The sequence below is a fragment of the Pleurodeles waltl genome, chromosome 11 (assembly GCF_031143425.1).
Source record: "Pleurodeles waltl isolate 20211129_DDA chromosome 11, aPleWal1.hap1.20221129, whole genome shotgun sequence".
Lineage (NCBI taxonomy): Eukaryota > Metazoa > Chordata > Amphibia > Caudata > Salamandridae > Pleurodeles > Pleurodeles waltl.
In genome coordinates, this window is record NC_090450.1 from 407,715,413 (window position 1) to 407,737,973 (window position 22,561).

A 22,561-nucleotide genomic window follows, 5' to 3' on the forward strand; every position below is an offset into this window, starting at 1 on the left:
CGGCGTAGTTAGAGTCAACACCGCATCGAGGATCGACGCGCTCCGGTGCCCTTCGGGGTAGTTTTCGATCCCCCGTCGGGGCCTGGTCGGCCCGACCGCGTGTCGAACAACGTCGATGGAACGGACCCCGTTCCGTTTTTGTCCCAAATGCCACAACAAATACCCGTATACAGACCAACATTTGGTCTGTAACCTGTGCCTGTCGCCTGAGCACAGTGAAGAGACTTGCGAGGCCTGTCGTGCGTTCCGGTCCCGAAAGACACTCCGTGACCGTCGAGCCAGGAGACTTCAGATGGCGTCCACGCCGACAGCGCACCGAGAGTTCGAGGAACAAGAGGAAGAAGAAACCTTTTCGATCCACGAATCGGACTCCGAGGAATTCGACGATCAAAGAACCGTGAGTAAGACGTCGAAAACAACACAGAAGAAAAGTGACAAGGCCCAGGGGACGCCACTGCCACCAGGCCATGGCTCCACCCTTAAATTCGGTGACCGACCATCGGCACCGAAAAAGGCCAAAACAGTGCCGAGATCGTCCGACTCCGGTCGAGACACCGGCACGCAGCCTTCTCGGGATCGAGAAAGTGCTGGAGAAAAGCAACAACACCGAGATAGCGGTGTAGAAGCGGCTCAACGCCGAGACAGCGGCACCGACGAAGATCGACGCCGAGAGGTTTCGACGCCAAAAAAGATAAAAGCCACCTCGGAGCCGAAAAGAGATACAGGCAGGGTTTCGGTGCCGAAACAACCCATAACCGACCCAGGTCCAGGCTCTTATACAGAGGAACAATCACTGTCCTCTCAGATGCGAAAGCATAGGTTTGAGGAAGAGCTGCAATCCACCGAAGTGGACCATACGCAAAAACGTATTTTCATACAGCAGGGAACGGGAAGAATAAGCACCCTTCCCCCTATTAGGAGAAAAAGGAGACTGGAGTTTCAAACAGACCAGGCGCCACAAACAAAAATGGTGAAAAAGGTGACTCCGCCACCCTCTCCTCCACCTGTAATTAACGTCTCACCAGCGCAAACTCCGTCACATTCCCCGGCTCACACCACCATGAGCCAAGGTGACCAGGATCAAGACGCTTGGGACTTATATGACGCCCCAGTGTCGGACAACAGTCCGGAGGCATATCCAACAAAGCCCTCACCACCAGAAGACAGCTCAGCATACTCTCAAGTGGTGGCTAGAGCAGCACAATTCCACAACGTAAACCTCCACTCGGAACAAGTCGAGGATGACTTTTTATTCAACACCCTCTCCTCCACCCACAGCTCCTACCAAAGCCTGCCTATGCTGCCAGGTATGCTTCGGCACGCAAAGGAAATATTCAAGGAGCCGGTCAAAAGTAGGGCAATAACGCCAAGGGTGGAAAAGAAGTAGAAGGCACCTCCTACAGACCCTGTTTTCATCACCACACAGCTGCCACCAGATTCCGTCGTAGTAGGAGCAGCTCGGAAAAGATCCAACTCCCACACATCTGGGGATGCACCACCCCCAGATAAAGAGAGCCGCAAGTTCGATGCAGCTGGGAAAAGAGTCGCAGTACAAGCTGCAAACCAGTGGCGCATCGCTAACTCTCAAGCATTACTTGCGCGCTATGACAGAGCCCATTGGGATGAGATGCAACACCTCATCGAGCATCTTCCCAAGGAACTACAAAAGAGGGCAAAGCAGGTGGTTGAGGAAGGGCAGAACATATCAAATAACCAGATACGTTCTTCTATGGACGCAGCAGACACAGCTGCAAGAACAATTAATACATCTGTGACCATTAGAAGGCACGCATGGCTAAGAACGTCTGGGTTCAAATCAGAGATACAGCAGGCAGTGCTCAATATGCCATTCAACGAAAAACAACTGTTCGGACCAGAAGTGGACACGGCAATCGAAAAACTTAAAAAAGACACTGACACTGCTAAAGCCATGGGCGCACTCTACTCCCCGCAGAGCAGAGGAACCTACAGCACCTTCCGCAAGACACCCTTTAGAGGGGGGTTTCGGGGTCAGGCCACACAAGCCAGCACCTCGCAGGCAACACAAGCCAGCTACCAGGGACAGTACAGGGGAGGCTTTCGGGGCCAATACAGAGGAGGGCAATTCCCTAGGAATAGAGGAAAATTTCAAAGCCCAAAAACGCCTACAACCAAGCAGTGACTCAGATGTCACTCACCCCCTCCACACAACACCAGTGGGGGGAAGAATAGGTCATTATTACAAAGCATGGGAGGAAATAACTACAGACACTTGGGTCTTAGCAATTATCCAACATGGTTATTGCATAGAATTCCTACAATTCCCTCCAAACATACCACCAAAAGCACAGAATTTATCAAAACAACATTCCGAACTCCTGGAAATAGAAGTTCAAGCACTATTGCAAAAGAATGCAATCGAATTAGTACCAAACACTCAAACAAACACAGGAGTCTATTCACTGTACTTCTTAATACCAAAAAAGGACAAAACACTGAGACCAATCCTAGACCTCAGAATACTAAACACCTACATCAAATCAGACCACTTTCACATGGTCACGCTACAAGAAGTGTTACCATTGCTAAAACTACAGGACTACATGACAACCTTAGACCTCAAAGACGCGTATTTCCATATACCAATACATCCGTCGCACTGGAAATACCTACGGTTCGTATTCAAAGGAATACATTACCAATTCAAAGTATTGCCTTTTGGTTTAACAACCGCACCAACAGTCTTTACAAAATGTCTAGCAGTAGTGGCTGCACACATCAGAAGGCAGCAAATACATGTATTCCCGTATCTAGACGACTGGCTAATCAAAACCAATTCACTAACAAAGTGCTTACAACACACAAATCAAATCATACAAACCCTTTACAAACTAGGGTTCACCGTCAACTTTGCAAAATCCAACATTTTGCCTTGCAAAGTACAACAATACCTGGGAGCCATAATAGACACAACAAAAGGAGTAGCCACTCCAAGTCCACAAAGAATTCAAAATTTCAACAAGATCATACAACGCATGTATCCAACACAAACAATACAAGCAAAGATTATATTACAACTACTAGGCATGATGTCTTCATGCATAGCCATTGTCCCGAACGCAAGACTACACATGAGGCCCTTACAACAGTGCCTAGCATCACAATGGTCACAAGCACAGGGTCACCTTCTAGATCTGGTGTTAATAGACCGCCAAACTTACCTCTCGCTTCTATGGTGGAACAGTATAAATTTAATCAAAGGGCGGCCATTCCAAGACCCAGTGCCACAATGCGTAATAACAGATGCTTCCATGACAGGGTGGGGAGCACACCTCGATCAACACAGCATACAAGGACAATGGAACGTACATCAAACAAAACTGCATATAAATCACCTAGAAATGCTAGCAGTTTTTCAAGCATTAAGGGCTTTCCAACCAATTATAACTCACAAATACATTCTTGTCAAAACAGACAACATGACAACAATGTATTATCTAAACAAACATGGGGGGACACACTCAACGCAGTTGAGCCTTCTAGCACAGAATATATGGCAATGGGCAATTCACAACCACATTCGCCTAATAGCGCAGTTTATTCCAGGGATCCAGAATCAACTTGCAGACAATCTCTCTCGAGATCACCAACAGGTCCACGAATGGGAAATTCACCCCCAAATTCTAAACACTTACTTCAGACTCTGGGGAACACCTCAAATAGACTTGTTTGCAACAAGAGAGAACGCAAAATGCCAAAACTTCGCATCCAGATACCCACACAGGCAGTCCCAAGGCAATGCCCTATGGATGAACTGGTCAGGGATATTTGCCTACGCTTTTCCTCCTCTCCCTCTCCTTCCTTATCTGGTAAACAAATTGAGTCAAAACAAACTCAAACTCATTTTAATAGCACCAACTTGGGCAAGGCAACCCTGGTACACAACACTGATAGACCTATCAGTAGTACCCCACATCAAATTGCCCAACAGGCCGGATCTGTTAACACAACACAACCAACAGATCAGACATCCAGATCCAGCATCGCTGAATCTAGCAATCTGGCTCCTGAAATCCTAGAATTCGGACACTTACAACTTACCCAAGAATGTATGGACGTCATAAAGCAAGCCAGAAGGCCGTCCACTAGGCACTGCTATGCAAGTAAATGGAAGAGGTTTGTCTGCTACTGCCATCATAATCAGATCCAACCTTTACACGCAACTCCAAAGGACGTAGTGGGTTACTTGCTTCACTTACAAAAATCTAACCTAGCCTTCTCTTCCATTAAAATACACCTTGCGGCAATATCTGCATACCTGCAGACTACCTATTCAACTTCCCTATATAGGATACCAGTCATTAAAGCATTCATGGAAGGCCTTAAAAGAATTATACCACCAAGAACACCACCTGTTCCTTCATGGAACTTGAATGTTGTCTTAACAAGACTCATGGGTCCACCTTTTGAACCCATGCACTCTTGCGAAATACAGTTCCTAACCTGGAAGGTTGCATTTCTCATCGCCATTACATCTCTAAGAAGAGTAAGCGAAATTCAGGCGTTTACAATACAAGAACCTTTTATACAACTACACAAAAATAAAGTCGTCCTAAGGACTAATCCTAAATTTTTACCAAAGGTTATTTCACCGTTCCACCTAAATCAAACAGAGGAACTACCAGTGTTCTTCCCACAGCCAGATTCCGTAGCTGAGAGGGCACTACATACATTAGATGTCAAAAGAGCATTAATGTACTACATTGACAGAACGAAAAACATCAGAAAGACTAAACAACTATTTATTGCATTCCAAAAACCTCATGCAGGAAACCCAATATCAAAACAAGGTATAGCCAGATGGATAGTTAAATGCATCCAAATCTGCTACCTTAAAGCAAAACGACAACTGCCCATTACACCAAGGGCACACTCAACCAGAAAAAAAGGTGCTACCATGGCCTTTCTAGGAAACATCCCAATGCAAGAAATATGTAAGGCAGCCACATGGTCTACGCCACACACGTTCACCAAGCACTACTGTGTAGACGTGTTATCCGCACAGCAAGCCACAGTAGGTCAAGCCGTGTTAAGAACATTATTTCAAACCACTTCCATTCCTACAGGCTGAGCCACCGCTTTTGGGGAGATAACTGCTTACTAGTCTATGCAGAACATGTGTATCTACAGCGACAGATGCCATCGAACTGAAAATGTCACTTACCCAGTGTACATCTGTTCGTGGCATCAGTCGCTGGAGATTCACATGTGCCCACCCACCTCCCCGGGAGCCTGTAGCAGTTTGGAAGTTAGCTTCAACTTTGTACATTTGTATATATATTATTTAACCTTAAATAGGTACATACTTAGTCACTCCATTGCATGGGCACTATTACTACAACACAACTCCTACCTCACCCTCTGCGGGGAAAACAATCGAAGATGGAGTCGACACCCATGCGCAATGGAGACAGAAGGAGGAGTCACTCGGTCCCGTGACTCGAAAGACTTCTTCGAAGAAAAACAACTTGTAACACTCCGACCCAACACCAGATGGCGAGCTATGCAGAACATGTGAATCTCCAGCGACAGATGCCACGAACAGATGTACACTGGGTAAGTGACATTTTCATTTCTTAGTTTATTTTAAGAACCACAGGTTCAAGATTTACAAGTAATACTTCAAATGAAAGATATTTCACTCAGGTATTCTAAGAACTTTGAATAATCACAATATCATGTACAGTTTTGACAAAAATGGCAATAAGCTATTTTAAAAGTGGGCACTGTGCAAAAATCAACAGTTCCTGGGGGAGGTAAGTAATTGTTAAGTTCACAGGTAAGTAAGACACTTAAAGGGTCCAAAGTTGGGTCCAAGGTAGCCCACTATTGGGGGGGTTCAAGGCAACCCCAAAGTTACCACACCAGGAGCTCAGGGCCGGTCAGGTGCAGAGGTCAAAGAGGTGCCCAAAACACATAGGCTTCAATGGAGAACAGGGGTGCCCCGGTTCCAGTCTGCCAGCAGGTAAGTACCCGTGTGTAAGGAAATGGCTCCATGTTGCAGTTACCCCCCACTTTTTCCCTGATACTGATGCTGACTTGACTGAGAAGTGTGCTGGGGCACTGCTAACCAGGCTCCAGCACCAGTGTTCTTTCACCTAAAATGTACCATTGTTTCCACAATTGGCACACCCCTGTCACACAGATAAGTCCCTTGTAAAAGGTACCAGTGGTACCAAGGGCCCTGTGACTAGGGAAGGTCCCTAAGGGTTGCAGCATATGTTTTGCCACCCTAAGGGACCCCTCACCTAACATATGCACACTGCCACTGCAGATTGTGTGTGTTGGTGGGGAGAAAAAAGCAAAGTCGACATGGCATCCCCCTCAGGATGCCTTGCACACAAAATACTGCCTGTGGCATAGGTAAGTCACCCCTATAGTAGGCCTTACAGCCCTAAGGCAGGGTGCACTATACCACAGGTGAGGGCATAGCTGCATGAGCAATATGCCCCTACAGTGTCTTAAGTCTATACATTGTAAGTACAGTTGTGGCCATATTAAGTATATGGTCTGGGAGTTTGTCAAAAACGAACTCCACAGCTCCATAATGGCTACACTGAATACTGGGAAGTTTGGTATCAAACTTCTCATAATAATAAACCCACACTGAGACCAGTGTTGGAATTAACAAATGCACACAGAGGGCATCTTAGAGATGCCCCCTGTATTTTACCCAATTGTTCAGTGCAGGACTGACTGGTCTGTGCCAGCCTGCTGCTGAGAGACGAGTTTCTGACCCCATGTGGTGAGGGCCTTTGTTCTCTCTGAGGACAGAAACAAAAGCCTGCTCTGGGTGGAGGTGCTTCACACCTCCCCCCTGCAGGAACAGTAACACCTAGCAGTGAGCCTCAAAGGCTCAGGCTTTGTGTTACAATGCCCCAGGGCACTCCAGCTAGTGGAGATGCCCCCCTCCCCCCCCGGACACAGCCCCCACTTTTGGCGGCAAGTCCAGGGGAGATAATGAGGAAAACAAGGAGGAGTCACCGACCAGTCAGGACAGCCCCTAAGGTGTCCTGAGCTGAGGTGACCCCTCCCCCAATAGGAATAGGGATGTGCTCCCCTCCCCTCAGGGAGGAGGCACAAAGAGGGTGTAGCCACCCTCAAGGACAGTAGCCATTGGCTACTGCCCTCCCAGACCTAAACACACCCCTAAATTCAGTATTTAGGGGCTCCCCAGAACCTAGAAAACTAGATTCCAGCAACCTGACAAAGAAGGACTGCTGACCTGAAGCCCTGCAGTGAAGACGGAGACGACAACTGATTTGGCCCCAGCCCCACCGGCCTGTCTCCCTACTTCGAAGAAAACTGCAACAGCGACGCATCCAACAGGGACCAGCGACCTCTGAAGCCTCAGAGGACTGCCATGCAGCCAAGGGCCAAGAAACTGTGTTCTTGGCCGTCAAAGCATTTCAATCTCCGATCGCACACAAGACATTCTTAATAAGAACAGACAACATGATAAAAGTGTATTATCTGAAAAAACAAGGGGGGCACATTCATCCCAATTGTCCCTTCTAGCTCAAACAATATGGAAATGGGCAGTTCACAATCCGATTCACTTACTAGCGGCATATATCCCAGGGATACACAACCAGCTAGCAGACCTTCAGAGCAGGACGCAGCAACAAATACACGACTGGGAGATTCACCCACAGGTACTTCAACATTACTTTCAAATGTTGGAAACACCAGACATGGACCTTTTCGCAACAAGCGAAAACACAAAATGCCAAAACTTCGCATCCAGATACCCACACCCTCAGTCCAAGGGCAGTGCTCTATGGATCAACTGGTCTTACTTTTTCCCCCTCTCCGGTCACTTTCATTTCTGGTCAACAAAATGCGTCACACCTCTCACCATAATACTCCTAGCTCGCACATGGGCACGCCAACACTGGTACACAACACTCCTGGATCTGTCAGTAGTGCCCCATCACAAGCTTCCAAACAGACCAGGGCGGTCATTCTGACCGCGGCAGTCGGCGGTCGCCGCCCGCCAAACGGTTCCCGCCGAAAGACCGCGGCGGTCATTCCGGCTTTCCCGCTGGGCCGGCGGGCGACCACCAGAAGACCGCCGGCCCAGCGGGACAGCCCCTTCAACAATGAAGCCGGCTTGGAATGGAGCCGGTGGAGTTGAAAGGGTGCGACGGGTGCAGTGGCACCCGTCGCGAATTTCACTGTCTGCTAAGCAGACAGTGAAAATCTTCGTGGGGCCCTGTTAAGGGGCCCCTGCACTGCCCATGCCAGTGGCATGGGCAGTGCAGGGGCCCCCAGGGGCCCCACGGCACCCGTTCCCGCCATCCTGGTTCCGGCGGTGGACACCGCCAGAAACAGGCTGGCGGTAAGGGGGTCGGAATCCCCATGGCGGTGCTGCAAGCAGCGCCGCCATGGCGGATTCCCTGGGCCGGCGGGAAACCGCCGGCTCCCCTTTTCCGACCGCGGCTTTACCGCCGCGGTCAGAATCGCCCAGGAAGCACCGCCAGCCTGTTGGCGGTGCTTCCGCCGCACTCCGCCATGGCGGTCATGGACCGCCAAGGTCAGAATGACCCCCCAGATCTGTTAACACAGAGAAAAGGTCAAATCAGGCATCCAAATCCCAGTGTACTCAACTTACCGTTTTGACTCCTAAAGTCATATAGTTTGGATATTTACACCTTCCATTAGAATGTATGGACGTTCTAAAACAAGCACGTAAACCAACAACCAGACCGTGCTATGCAAATGAGTGGAAACAGTTTGTATACTACTGCCAACCTGAAAATATAGATCTACTCAAAGCATCAGAACAAGATATTTTGTGCTATTTGCTTTATTTACAAAAGGCAAACTTAGCTTTTTCCTCTATTAAAATTTGTCAAGCAACCGTATCAGCATACCTACAAACCATACACCATACTTCTCTGTTTAAAGTTCTTGTCATAAAATCATTTATGGAGGGCCTTAACTGCACTATTCCATCCAGAACTCCACCAGTTGCTGCATGGAATCTTAATATTGTACTCACAAGACTAATGGGACCACCATTTAAACCCATGCACTCCTCTGATATTCAATTTCTCACATGGAAAGTTGCTTTCTTAGTAGCAATTACTTCATTAAGAAGAGTAAGTAAAATTCAGGCATTTACTCTAGAGGAACTGTTGTTCCAAGTACACAAACACAAAGTAGTACTTCAGCCAAACCCAAACTTTTTACCTAAGGTGATTTCACCTTTTCACATTAATCATTTAGTGGAATTGCCAGTCTTCTTTCCACAGCCAGACTCTACTGCTGAAAGAGCTCTACACACTCTTGACCTTAAAAGAGCTTTAGTGTACTACGTTGACAGAACAAAAGATTTTAGGAAAACTAATCAACTTTTTGTTGCTTTCCAACAACCACATAAGTCTGCCATCTATTGTTGGGCTCGGAGTGCTACAAGTTGTTTTTCTTGAAAGAAGCTTTTTCGAGTCACAAGATTGAGTGACTCCTCCTCTCGGTGATAGTGGCATGGGCATCAAGTCCTTTGTTCGATTGTTTTCTTTCTGCCGTCAGGTTCAGACTTATTCATCTCGCTTCAGTAGATCTTCATAATGATCCATTCCTGCTGATGTTTTCAGATAGCATAGTATGTTCTCTGTGCAGTGCTGCCTTACCATATTATGTGACTGATTTACCAAAGGTCTTTACAAATTCACAAAATATTACTGAAAGCTCTCCAGATATAGTTGGTGTTAGAAAAGCATTTGCATGCTGTACCTCTACTGATCATACCAAACCGATCAGAAAGAGTAAACAACTTTTTACTATTTACACCACATCAGAGTAAGACTGTTTCCAAGGGAGGTATTGCCAAGTGGAATTTTAGATGAATTTATATTTTTATGTGTTGGAAATGGCCTTTCTGCAGGGTCATCCCCAAACCTTTTGCCTTTCTCCTCCTAGCTTTCTGACCCTTTTGTGTTGGCGTTATGACGCTTGGCACTTGACTACTGCTAATCAGTGCTAAAGTGCATGTCCTCTCTCTGCCCCCTAAAACTTTGAATGATTGGCTTACACCTGTTTGGCATATTTAATTTGCCTGTAAGTCCCTTGTAAAGTGGCATACCATGAACCCACGGCTTGTAAATCAAATGCTACTAATGGGCTTGCAGCACAGATTGCACCACGCACAGAAGTCGTTTCTCACACCTGTCTCAGGCATGCCACTGCAGTGTCTGCTTGTGCAGTTTACTGCCACATTGACTTGGCATTTCTAATTACTTTCCAAGGCCTAAACACCCCTTTTATAAGACCTTATTCACCCCTAGGGTAAACCCTAAGTAGCCCTGTGGGCAGGGTGCTGTGTGTGTAAAAGGTAGGGCATGTATTTCTATGTTTTACATGTCCCAGTTGTGACAAACCCCCTATTTCATTTTTCACTACTTTGAGGGCTGCTCCTCTCATAGGTTAGCATTGGGAGTTCACTTATATATTTTTAAGTGGTAATCTCTGATCTGAAAGTAGTAGCGTAGGCATGTTTGAGTCGTTTGGAATGGTAATGAAAAATCCTGCTTACTGAAATGTTGTCATTACCATCTTAGAAATGCCACTTTTAGAAAGTGGACATTTCTGTGTGCTTATACCTCTACTGTTTTGCATCCTGACTCCAATCCATATGTAGAGGAGAATGACAGCTACACTTTGTGCATACTTTCCAGACATCCACAACACAGGAGGGGCTGGGGTGTCCTGCCCTCACACAAAGGGCTGATGTAACCCCTACTAATGTCTGGAGCCAGGCCTGGGCTGAAAGGTGTTGTATTGCAATTGAAAGGGTTCCTTTGAAATCACCCTTTCAAAAAAATACATTTTTGGAGTGTAAGTATGGGGGTTCTGACCCCAGATTTTAGAGCACTTTTGGAACTGGGACTGACCCTCTGTCTAGAGCACTGCTGTGCTGCACAAATGACTCATCTGGACTGCTCTTCTGCTGTTGCACTGCTGCCTGCTACTGCTTGGTGACCTAAAGGAATCACTGAATTGATTTTCTGTTTGTTGCCCTGCTGCCAGCTGCTACCTGACTTTGTTCTGCCACAGGCACAGTGGTGTATTCAGGAAAGGCTACCACTAGGACCACTGATTTGGTGTGGTGGTCTGCCTGGCTCCTACATCCTGGATCCCCCTCTGGTGCTCTCCCAGGAGTCCAGCACAGGGCAAGTCCTGGATGTGTTCCTGGCCTCCGCAAAGCACAGTACCGGGTGAGCTCTTTGATTTCCCTTTTGTGGTATCTTGTGCATTGAGAGCATGTGGAGCAATTTCACCTGGTATCCATTATACGAAGGATAGTGAGTATTTTTTTACCCCCCCCTGACCGACACTGCAGGGAATCCTCCTTCGTTATGCTGAGAGCTGCATCACTGTCTGATGGAAACCCCCTTGCAAGGACCCCTCCATCAAAACGTTGCACTCAGCGTTGAAGATGCCGCACTTGCAACATGTTAGCAGTTCTCTTCAATGGCAGCCCACCTCCAACCCTTGCTCAGGAGAGATTTCCGCAGTACACACAGTCACCTGTCATAATTTTTAGACCCCTGATAAGCCTTGTGCAGACCACAAAGTTGCCTCTCACTTTATGGCTGCTTTTCATCTCTGTGGAGGGCCTCTGGGGTTTTGGCAGCTCCCTGCATTACCTTCATGGGCCACCCAGCTGCCTGAATGAGAGAGGCGGTGTTTAAGCTGCTGCGCCACTCGCTCTTGGGCAGATGCTTCTTTGGGAATTCCCCAAGTGGTGGCCCAAGCAGGGTCATCCCCACGGTCCTTCACTGGGAGAACGTCTCTCACCTTACTTTGTGGAGGGTCCAGGGGCATTACTTGCTGTATCCCAGGAGGGGTGTTGGGGGGGGGGTCACCTTGGGGAAGGATTGCCAGCATTAACATAACACACATAATAGGAGCTTAGGTGCTCCTGTGCCCCGTGGCTTCGTAGAAATATGTACATATGGTTGTCTTGGATGATTGACGAGTCTAAGATTCTTTTTTGTCATAACCTGACACAGTTATGTATATTGTTTTGGTCTCGTTATGGTCAGGTACGATTACGATAGGAGAGAGGCCATTTGGACTTTCTTTTTATTATCTTGATGATTAAATCTACCATTCAACAATTACATATTATGCCTAATACTTGTGGTGGTTTATGTCATTTTGTAGTCTGATATAATGCTAATAAAAGACATATTTTTGATATAACCCTGTGTGGGGTTTCTTTTGTGGTGTAGCTATTGTCACCAGTGTGTGTTATGCAAATGCTTTAGACATTGCTTCTAAGGATAAGCCTGACTGCTCTGTGCCAAGCTCCCAGGGGGTGAGCACAGGTTATCTTTGGTGTGTAACTTACTTGCCCCGTACTAAAGTGGTGGGTTCTGCCTGGCTTAGGTGCATACCATAGCCAACCAGAAACCCAATTTCTAACAGTATGTAACAGTAAAACATAAGCTTACAGCTAGGCCAAACGTGGACTCCAATAGGAAGAAGATTCCTATGATGGAATTTAAGGGAGCAATCCGTTATCTGACATCTGTAGAGTAGCATCAAGGTCTTCGGTCCAGCCATTCACAAGGCACAAGATGGCGCACATGAATTAAACTTTTCTAAAGTTGCTATTTGCTTCCTCGAAAATTATCTTTGCGCAATCACTGTATCGGGAGTAGCATGTGATGCTTTAGTAATTGTACTGCTTGTGGATCGACATTACGTGCTGCAGACGGAATACATTACTAAATCTGTAAGAATCGGTTTACAATCGATTGTGTTGTAACATATCCATATTTGATACCTGTACCAAAGGAAAAGCAAATGATTTTTGAACATTTTGTGTTTTATATATCATTACTTATGAATTGTGATATTGATTTCTTGATATAGCAAGCTCCTGATAAAACAGAGTATTCTTTGCAGCATTTGAGGAAGTTTATCTCTTAGAATGCCACCCCAGCTGCACTCTGTTTTAGTGATGCACTGCACAGGTTGTATTGTAGTTTTTGTTTTTTGCATTTGTTAAGTATTGTTGTTTCTGTGAGCGTTGTAACAAGTTTGAGCTTTTGCCATGTCTCCAAAGGTCGTGTCAGTAAAGCACATCTTTGTAATGACATAAAAAGTGACACCCTTTCCTTTTATTTGTGCATTAAAAAATACTCAGTGTTCATTTATTAAACAAAAAACTGAAAGCAGGAACCGGTAACACATCTGGGAATCTGAGCTCAAATGCTAACAGTTCGAGCAGTCCCAACTAAGCTTAGAAGAATCTATTTTACGAATAAATGTTTCCAAAAAAGTTAGCAAACGAGTAAATTTGTTTCATTCAGTTTCTCTCCATGGAGAGCTCCACATTAGTGGTGACTGGCCAGAGCGCTACTTCGCCAAAGGTGCTTATTTCTCTTGCGAGTTGAGTCTTGCTAGTTTAGTACTACTAGCAATTACATTTCGTTTAGCCTGATTTACGGTTTATATCAGTTAGAATCAGTTCTGTACTTCGGAAGGAAACAATAAAATACGCTCAGACAACTGATACCAAGTTCGTCAGTGAGGAGCTATAAGGTTTTGGCACTAGCTGTAAATAATGTGATATTTTAATAGCTAAAAATGTTTTCTGCGATTATTTGAATTAAATAATTTCAAGAGTATTTTCGGACATACTTTCACTGATCATGAAATATTGCCTTTCTGTCTTTAACCTTAAATTTGCTGTTAAATTGCCAAATACTAGGCCTTCATGATTTTTTATCCCTCTTCTTTGTTTCCTCTACATGCACTGTGAAGCTCTTTTACATTTTATGTTTGGCGGATTTCTTTCCTTCGTGTTGCCTTTTTAGGTGTGGCCTCTGAGTTTCGCCAAACTATTGTCTTTCTAAAAAAAAATCATACTTTATGCACATATAAAAAGGACTTTTAGTTAGCAGGCCAATGGTTTTTAGACTGTCATCCATATATTTCCTTCCACCCACCACAGCATTCAGCATGGGGCAGAGGATCAGTCCAGTCTGTCAGTTGCCTCGCTTCACTTTGAGTGACTGCACAAAGCCTATGCATATTGTGCACATCTGCTTAAATGCAGTTCCTTTCTTTTCAGTAAAAAAGGCTGGTTCAAAATGTAGATTTTTACTTATATTTTTTATTCTAACTTTAAATACCAGCTATTTTTTTTGTGTGAACTCCTTTTTAAAGTTTGTTATGAAGTGCTTAAGCGAGCTGAGCCTGAGATTTTAGTTGCTTGGTTAAGTGGTGATTTATTCTGGCCCTTTTAAAAAACATAACAATAACAAAATGCATTGCACACCTGAAACACTTGGGGTATTTATTTATTTTTTTGATCTTACACAAATACTAGGAAAAACAGCAGCATCTATGAATGTTTTTTTTTTTTTTTTACATCTAAAACGTTAACTGCCAAAATAAAGTATCTATGTTTAAGTGCCTTGTGTTGTCTTTTTCTTTTTAATTTTATTGCTTATTCGTGCAATACAAAAGTGAAAAATACCTGTGGCACAAACCTGCAAGACGACCTACTGGCTGTGCCAATGCTTGTTGTTACTTGGTCGTGCTGTACTATCTTCTCTCCAATAAGGAGCTCAACAGCAACATCATAAAGTTTTTTTGTTTTTTTCCACTGGTGGCCGTCATTGCCTTTTTGGCATTCAAGCACTGTAGCTTGGCTTTGAAGAAAAACGTGGTTTCTGCAGCCGAAATACCTAGTGTTATAGAGTTGAATGTGTGGTTGTTGTAGCTGGGGTTCAATGAACTAGAGGTTGGCTGTGCAATGCTTAAAGTTGAATTTGCACAAGCTGATAAAACGGAAGAGCTGAAAACAGCGTTACAATGGGTCCAATAAAATCGGGTGGTGAAGAAAGATAACTGGGGGCTTTAGACGTTGAACGGTTCAAGAAAAACATTATTTAACCAAGGAATAGATTTGTGGTCTTTTCATCTCTATATTGGACTTTATTGAGATTTTTTTAAAATAAAAAATCTGTTTTATTCATTTGAAGATACTTAACACTTCTGGGGAATTAACTCTACTAAATATCTTTCAATAAAGGGAGTGAAGGTAATGATGAAAAGCTAACATGTCAACATGTGTTTACTTTTACATTAAAATCAGGTTCTTTACCTCTGGTCTATAGTGACTTGTGTAGCTCCATCATCATTTAATCAGGAGCCCTGAGTTATTACGACGTAGACCTGATATGATGCTGCTGTCTTGATTTCACTTCTTTGTGAGTCTGGGTTCACTCTCACTACTCCAGAGAAGGATTTATTAAGATTTAGATAGTTCATGATTTAGTGCATGAAATACTTATGTTTGCGCTACTGCCCATGAGCAGTCTTTCTTTCAGCCCCACGATAGGGTGCATTGGCTTACCAAAAGTTTGTACTCCCCTTCAAAGTGCTCCAAAACAGAAGGAGCCGTGCCTATATTACACCACTATAAACATTGTAATAAAAGAATATGTGTATAAATGGGTATGGATAGTGTACACCCAATTAATTGGTGCACAACTCTTCATAGACTACGACCTCTTTGGCAGAGTAAACCACTCTTGTTAGATCAGATTTGCATCACTACTCATGCTGCAGCATCTAGAGTGCATCGGGTAGTTGAGGACCTAAAAGGGGATCCCATCTCATTCTTGGAAATTCTAACTTGAAAGTGCAGATGCTCTTACAAAGGTTACTTTCTTATGTTGTGTTATTCTGTTTCAGGCAGTTGCACCCTGAGCTGAAAGAACAGTTAAAAGAACTGCGAAATCACCTAGTTGAAGGCACCAATGAGATGGCACCACTGAAAGTCTGGGAGCTGCAGGGTGAGACAAGCTATAATACTGTTGATAGCATTCTTCTTTCTGTCCTCCAAAAAGGAAATATTTATAGCACTACAGTTTGTGTGAAAAAAGCAAGGTGTCTCTATTCTGTTTGAAGTTTCGTTTCAGTTGGTAGCTTGGAAATTTGATGCCGCCCTCATGAACAACACTTTTCGCCTGGTGTGCCAAATAGCCAGGGCAGTATCGAACCTGCAAATTACTTACATTGAGTTAAATCAGAAGTAGCTCTAGCTTTAAAAATAAACTCTGGCAATATCTTATGTTTCCAACCTTCATTGTCAAAAGTAGACTCCAGTTGCATGATTTTTCGTAATGTCTCCTGAATTTTGACAGTTTCTTCATAGTGTTTTTTTTTCTGCTTTTATTTTTTGAAATCCACATTAAAAATTCTGTGCTTGCTTTTATTAAGCAGTGTTAATTTTCGCTGTCAATCTCTTCTCCAATCAGCATGTGCATGACGTTAAAATGATGAGGACTGCGTTCATGGTAATCTAAAAATCTCTTTGGATTGTCTGTTGTGTTAGACCTGAGCACAGCATAAGGATAACAATTTAATTTAATTTGCCCACTGAGAAAACCAAGCATATCCACAAGTTTGGAGGTCCTCTTCTCTCTTATCATTCATATGATACAGAGAAAAAGGATGAAGTCCTCCGTGGTAGCATCAGGTTGTAGGATTGTGGATCAATCCTCACTCTGGATGTAATGGCATGCAAGAGCTCAATATTAGTTATAAATGAAATATGCTGCAGTGTCCACCTGTTCACCAAAAGGCTGTTGTAAAAGCCTTTTCTCCAGCGGTGTCTAGTGTAGGTCCAAGAGGGATGATTCCATGGTAGGTTTTCTTGCTACCTCTTAATCTTGCAGTTTAGTTCCTTTTAGATTATCTGTATGCAGGTTTATCTTATTTGGGTAGTCTGCAAATGTGGTCCATCAAGACTTTAGATGGGGCACCTTTTTAATACCAAAGACTATGCAAAAGCTTTTGTTGCTGAAAGTTCATGTTAACCTTTCTATGCCAGTAGTTGCCTCTTCAAAATCTGACTGACCTTTTTTGAGTAGATAGGTTCTGTGATGCATTTTTCTCCTGTGGTGTTTATATTCTTTGTTGCAGTTGTTGTCAATAGTCTTTTTATACTACAGTGAGCTTCTATACTATCTTTTAACTTGTAAGCATCCCTGATCACGTCTTGGCAGCATCCTGTGAGTCACTCCATGTGACCAATATTTCCAGTGCCTTGAGTCTCACTGCAGTTATTGTATGTATGTATTACAGAAAGTGCCACATACCTTTGTAAGAGCACCATCTTCAACTTGGGAGGTGTTGTGAAACAGAGATGCTTCTTGCAGGGAAAATTGATCTTGGAACCCAACTCAACACACTATCGCTTGAGCGCTTACGGAATGGTGCTAGGGCATAGGCTTTGCTGTTCTGCATTGAAACTGTATTGCAACTGAATATAGTGCGTTTAAAAAAAAAAACTGTTTTGGAAGATTTCAAATGTGTTGTAGACTGGGGCCATGGCCACAAAATTATCTCATGACTTGATTGATTGACCTTCTATGTGTTTTCAGTTAGTTTTTCTGTGGTCATTTTTCAATGTAATTTGCTGTTCTCTCCCCAGGTGTTTAGTGCCCCATCCTGATTCTTTGGCCCGCCTGTGTCCTGCAGAGTTTATTGGCCTAGGACCTTCTGAATTGCATTCTTATTCTCCGATATGGGCACTCACTTTGCTGTCCTTTCCACCACTTGATGGTGACTGCTACCCACCTTGGCTTACTAAACCTTTCCCAGGGCATGCAGCCCATTTGCCTAGGTCAAGGACAGACAGCTAAGAGAATCTTCTATTGATATCATTCCAGATTTTGCCTCTTTGATCTAAGGAGAGTAGCAGTTCTGCCCCTCTCACTTTGCCCTCTCCTGACCCATCACTGTCCTCCTTTGAAAATCAAACTACTCTTCGTCTCACTAGATTTCAGAGTTCCATAATACCATCTGTTCCCTAGGTGCTCCATTTCCACCTCTGGGGTGGACATGAAAGACCAAATACTGTGAAGGCTGTGATGTATCATAAGGTTGCACCTTCTCTAGGTTTGGCTTGCCCCATAGACAATCTACTGTGAGATCTGTGATTTATCCTCTGATTTGTCCATCTCCGCTTCTAGTTGGTCCCTATAGACCTTATTCTGTGTAGTCCTTGATTTATCTTTAAATTGTGTAATTTTTCTGCTTCTGGTTCGAACTAGTAAATCTGCTACTGTGTTGTCTTTTTATTTTAGGGTTGCACAGTTTCCGTGGTTCTGACTGGGCCCCAAAGATCTACTAATGTGGGGTATCATTGGTGTGCCATATTCCCCCACTTTGCGGTGAGCCCCAGAGTAGAACAGCTGCTGTTGTGTCTGTGGTTTCTGTGGTTTATCATCTTGTTACACTTGGGTCGACCAACTTCATAGATAAACTACAGAAGTGTTTCTGGTTTCCCTGGGCTTTCTTAGTCCACTTAAAATGTGCCATTTGTTTAAATCTTCTGCATCCTCCAGTAGCATGTGTACACAATCTTGTAATCCAGTGGGGTCTGTGGATCACAATCTCAATACTATGATCTCCGGTTGGTGATTGTGGTGGCCAGCAAAAACAATGTTGGTGTTATCTATCTGATCCAGAATTTATCAGTTGAAAAATATCTAAGCCGTCCAGATACCTCAGCTTCAGCTACTACTCACCCTGCACATCAACATTTCGTAATACCTTTGAAAAGTTATCGATCCTCCAACTAAAGAAATTCCAAATATGCTTCAAACCCTGAACCACTACTAAACTGCAAATAACAGTCCCTAAAACGGTCCACAGTAATTCCCAGCCCTCTGTTAGCCCCCACTGTAGACAAGAGTGCCTGGTAGAGCAATAGGCATAGAAGCTGACTGGTCTAGAAAAGCAAGACATCAGAACTGGGGACCACTGCAGTGCGTTCTCTGAACCTCTGCAGATTCTCTGACTAAAGGAGTCCTAGAGGAATCCTTTAAACTACTGAGTTTAATAGGTAATTTGTGAATCTGGTATCACCCTATAATAGTCGTTCCTGTACTCTCATCCGTGCTAGAAATTAGGCTACTACAGAATCTACATATGTGTTCTGTTATCCCTCCTGTTAATCACTGAAACATGCTGGGTGAATGGGTAACAGGCAAATCAAGTAAATTGATAGAGGTACAGCAGTGGTTAATAGAAATACTTCACCAACAGCCATCATCACACCACTGGAATGAGAGTCCTGACTGGTGTGTTTTTCTTGCCATCCAACTTCATGTGCCTCTTTCCTGCTCATCTACCAACCACCCACTCGCAATATAAAAATACTTTACCAACTGCTGTCATCTTACCACTGTAATGAGAGTCCTAACTGGTGTTTGGCATGCCTTCAAACTTCCTATACCACTATCCTGCTCATCTACCAACCTTCCACTCAGAATATTGCCTTTCCAGAAGCCAGTCTGAATTCTAGCGCTGTCCACAAAACTCCACGCATGTTGAGTGACAGCAGCACCTAGTTTAAGGAGCTGATACACATCACTCATCTTTAAGTTTGAAGGTCTTGCCCTCCACAAACTAGTCTCTTAAGTCAATAGATTTTTAATTTCTTTTTTTTTTTTGTGTGTGATCATAAGTCATTTCACACCCTGTCACCTATTAGCAATGCTCACTGCCAAGCAGTTCACTGGCTCAGCATATATAGCCCCAAAAGCTGATTACCAGCGGTCAGTCCTTCTCATAGCCCACAAGATAAACTTAGTCCTGCAAGATCTGCAAGACCTATAGACTCCTTTGGCAAGTCTTCTCACATCAGTCTCCTGATGTATAGTTTAAAAGAGGGATGCAGTTGAAAGAGACAGTACAATCTAAGATCCGAATGCCACCTGTGATCTTTTCCATGTCCAGCAGATATCCTTTAGAATACTAGTCCTGACATTGGGTTACAATGATGTCTACCATCTCCTCAAGAGACACTGTTTAGCAGATAGCAACAGTGGATTCAGCAGTCCCCTGTCTCCATTTCTCTTTCACAACAATTTGGCAACCTTGCCAATAAAACACTTAGAAGAGGTTTTTTTTCTGGACTTTTGAGGCCGAACATCATTTCTGTATCCCACAACACTTTCTTCTAAAAGCTCTGTATGTGTTAGAGTTCCCTCTTGCCCATATCGCCTCTAGCATATCGCACAGCTCCCATTCATTTTGTTTAGGGGCTTTGAAGTTTAGGGCCAATGTAACTAAATCTTGATTCCTGTCTCTAATCCATGGGCACGATTGATGCTCTTGTTGGCGTTATGAAGCATTGTAGCTCACTTGGGTCTCTGAACGGTATATCCTAGCTCTTTCTTCTATTTCACCTAGAATTTCCTCTTAAAAGCCCATTCTCCTACAAGAGATACGTTATAAAATTTGGATAGCCAGTCATAGTCAACAGACATCCATCTAAGAAATTTCTCAAACTCAGGCAGTGGGTAGGTTGCCACTTCTGTAATAGTTGGGCTTTTGACCCAGTGTGTTATTGGCGCATGTCTGAATTCATTCACATTATTCCAGCTGCTTGTCCACCTTGAGGTGTTGAAACTCTTAAGGAATCCCTTCACAAATAGGACCCCTATCTTGACATATTTTGCTCCAGTCCAACTTTTAAAAGCCTTCAAATGAGATCTGACTTGACCTTGGAATTGCTCGACAACAAGGCATAGGAAGGAGAGAAGTTTGATAACCTAAACATAACCCTCACCTGATTCCAAATTCTCAGTGAAGCTCTTGGGAGTTCATCATATTAGGGGGGCCTATCCCCAATACAAAGCCAGGGGATCTCCCACTGAGTCTCCCTTTCTGCAAGAGGTCTGTGAAGCCCAGTGTTTTTAAACCACTCCAAGAAATACACCTGGTAGTACAACATAATATTTTGACTTTTGGACTAACCAACCTGCCTTAGTTACTGGCTGGCATCCTAGCTGGTTTGCAATCTTAAATGTTTTTTTATTTTTCAAATTGGACTTTAAAAAAAAAATAATGTTTTCAATAAAACCATCATTTTAAAGATCAAAGTGTACCGTAGCCTTTATGATGAATTGTTATGCTACTTCTGGAAGTCTCTCCAGATTTCCTCTTGGTTGGAGGTTCATCATATATAATTCGGAAACAGATGATGTAAGGTGTATCCGACTTTAACGCCAAATTGCCTTGGAGCTTTATCATCTCCTCTTTTGAGATGTTGGTATTTAAAGCTGCAGCCTTATACATGTTGAGCCTAAATCCTGCCATTGATCAAAATCACTGAATCAGTTAGAGTAGGAGCTACAAAGATTGGATTGTTTCTGGCAGGGCGAGCAATATTTTATAGCAAACGGGGTTGATTTATATTTGCATATTCCTAGGTTATACCTTTTGATAGCTAAGGCGTTCCTCACCCTCTGTGCAAGTGGCTTCAAGTATATCGCAAGCAACAAGGGGGAGAGCCTCCTTGTGTAGTCTCCCACTCAGTCACAGTTCTCAGAGTCACTAATATTAAATGTCCATTATGCTAGAAGCTATGACAAATAGATATCAAAATCTCCTTGAAGAAGGTCCACCCAACTCTGTCAAATGCTTTTCCAGCATTTAGGGGCTGTATCAGTACACTATTTCATCATTTATTTACTATGTTTTTGGTTCATGCATTGATATAAGTGTGTTGCTTGACTGCCAACTGCAAATGTATGATTACATAAAGGGCAGCTTGTGTGTACATCCGGGAAGTTGTTTCATAGAGCTTATATTATACCATGTTATGATCCTTTTAGGCATGGTTAGCCCCCACTTTTTGCCTGGTTTCTGATGTGGCTTTAACTATTAGTGCGGTGGGTCCCTTCTAACCAGGTCCCCAGTGCCAAATCTCTTTCCCCAAATCTGCACAGTTATTTTGCAGTATTAGCACACTCTTTAGCACCCACTGTAAGTCTCTAGTAAATTGTACCCCTTGGTACCTATGGTCTGGGGTATGAAGGAATGTCCCTGAGGGCAGCAGCACCAGTTCTGCCACCCAGGGACCCCTCACCAAACCCACACAGTGCTGCCATTGTGAACTGCATGCGTTGGAGCATGCTAAATTGAAAACACGACCTGTCACACAACCCTGTGTGCCAGGTTCCCTATCACTCTATGTGCCAGGTGTAAGTCACCCCTAAGGCAAGGTGCATCAGGGTAAATGCGAGGACATAAATGCACGAGAAGATATGCCCCTGCTACGTCTGTCGATTCTGAGACATAGTAAGTGAACAGGGAAGCCATTTTATGGTCAAATCTGTTTATTGGTATATAAAAGGCATAGTAACCACATACAAACACTGTGCCTACAACCATAACGGCCGGCAGCAATGAATACAGACCAGTACCGCTGTCATGGAAAGCAAAAGACGAACTGGGCAGGAGCCGAATGACAAGGCATGCAAAAGTTGCTGTCCCCTCAACCCCATCCACTGGTGCTGGCGCCCAGTTGCCCGTGTCCATAAAACCAGTCCGTAGTAAACTGGAAAGCACAGAAACAAACAAACAAAATAACAAAACAGTGCTCCCCCATTCAACCTCCAGCAATGCCTCTCCATCCCGTTGCCCCCCTCCCCGCGCTCCCCAAGGAGGGCCCCCAACCCCTTCACCCTCCCATGCC

At 44.1% G+C, this 22,561-nt stretch overlaps 1 protein-coding gene across 3 annotated transcripts in view; it reads left to right on the forward strand.

The window, feature by feature from the left end:
• Nucleotides 1–22,561, forward strand: part of UGGT1 (UDP-glucose glycoprotein glucosyltransferase 1) — a 1,185,714-nt gene that overhangs the window by 210,428 nt on the left and 952,725 nt on the right. For all 3 annotated transcript variants that reach the window (XM_069213734.1, XM_069213736.1, XM_069213735.1), the window contains exon 9: nucleotides 15,760–15,860. In XM_069213734.1, the coding sequence (XP_069069835.1) occupies nucleotides 15,760–15,860 (101 nt within the window). The remainder of the gene's footprint in view (nucleotides 1–15,759; nucleotides 15,861–22,561) is intronic.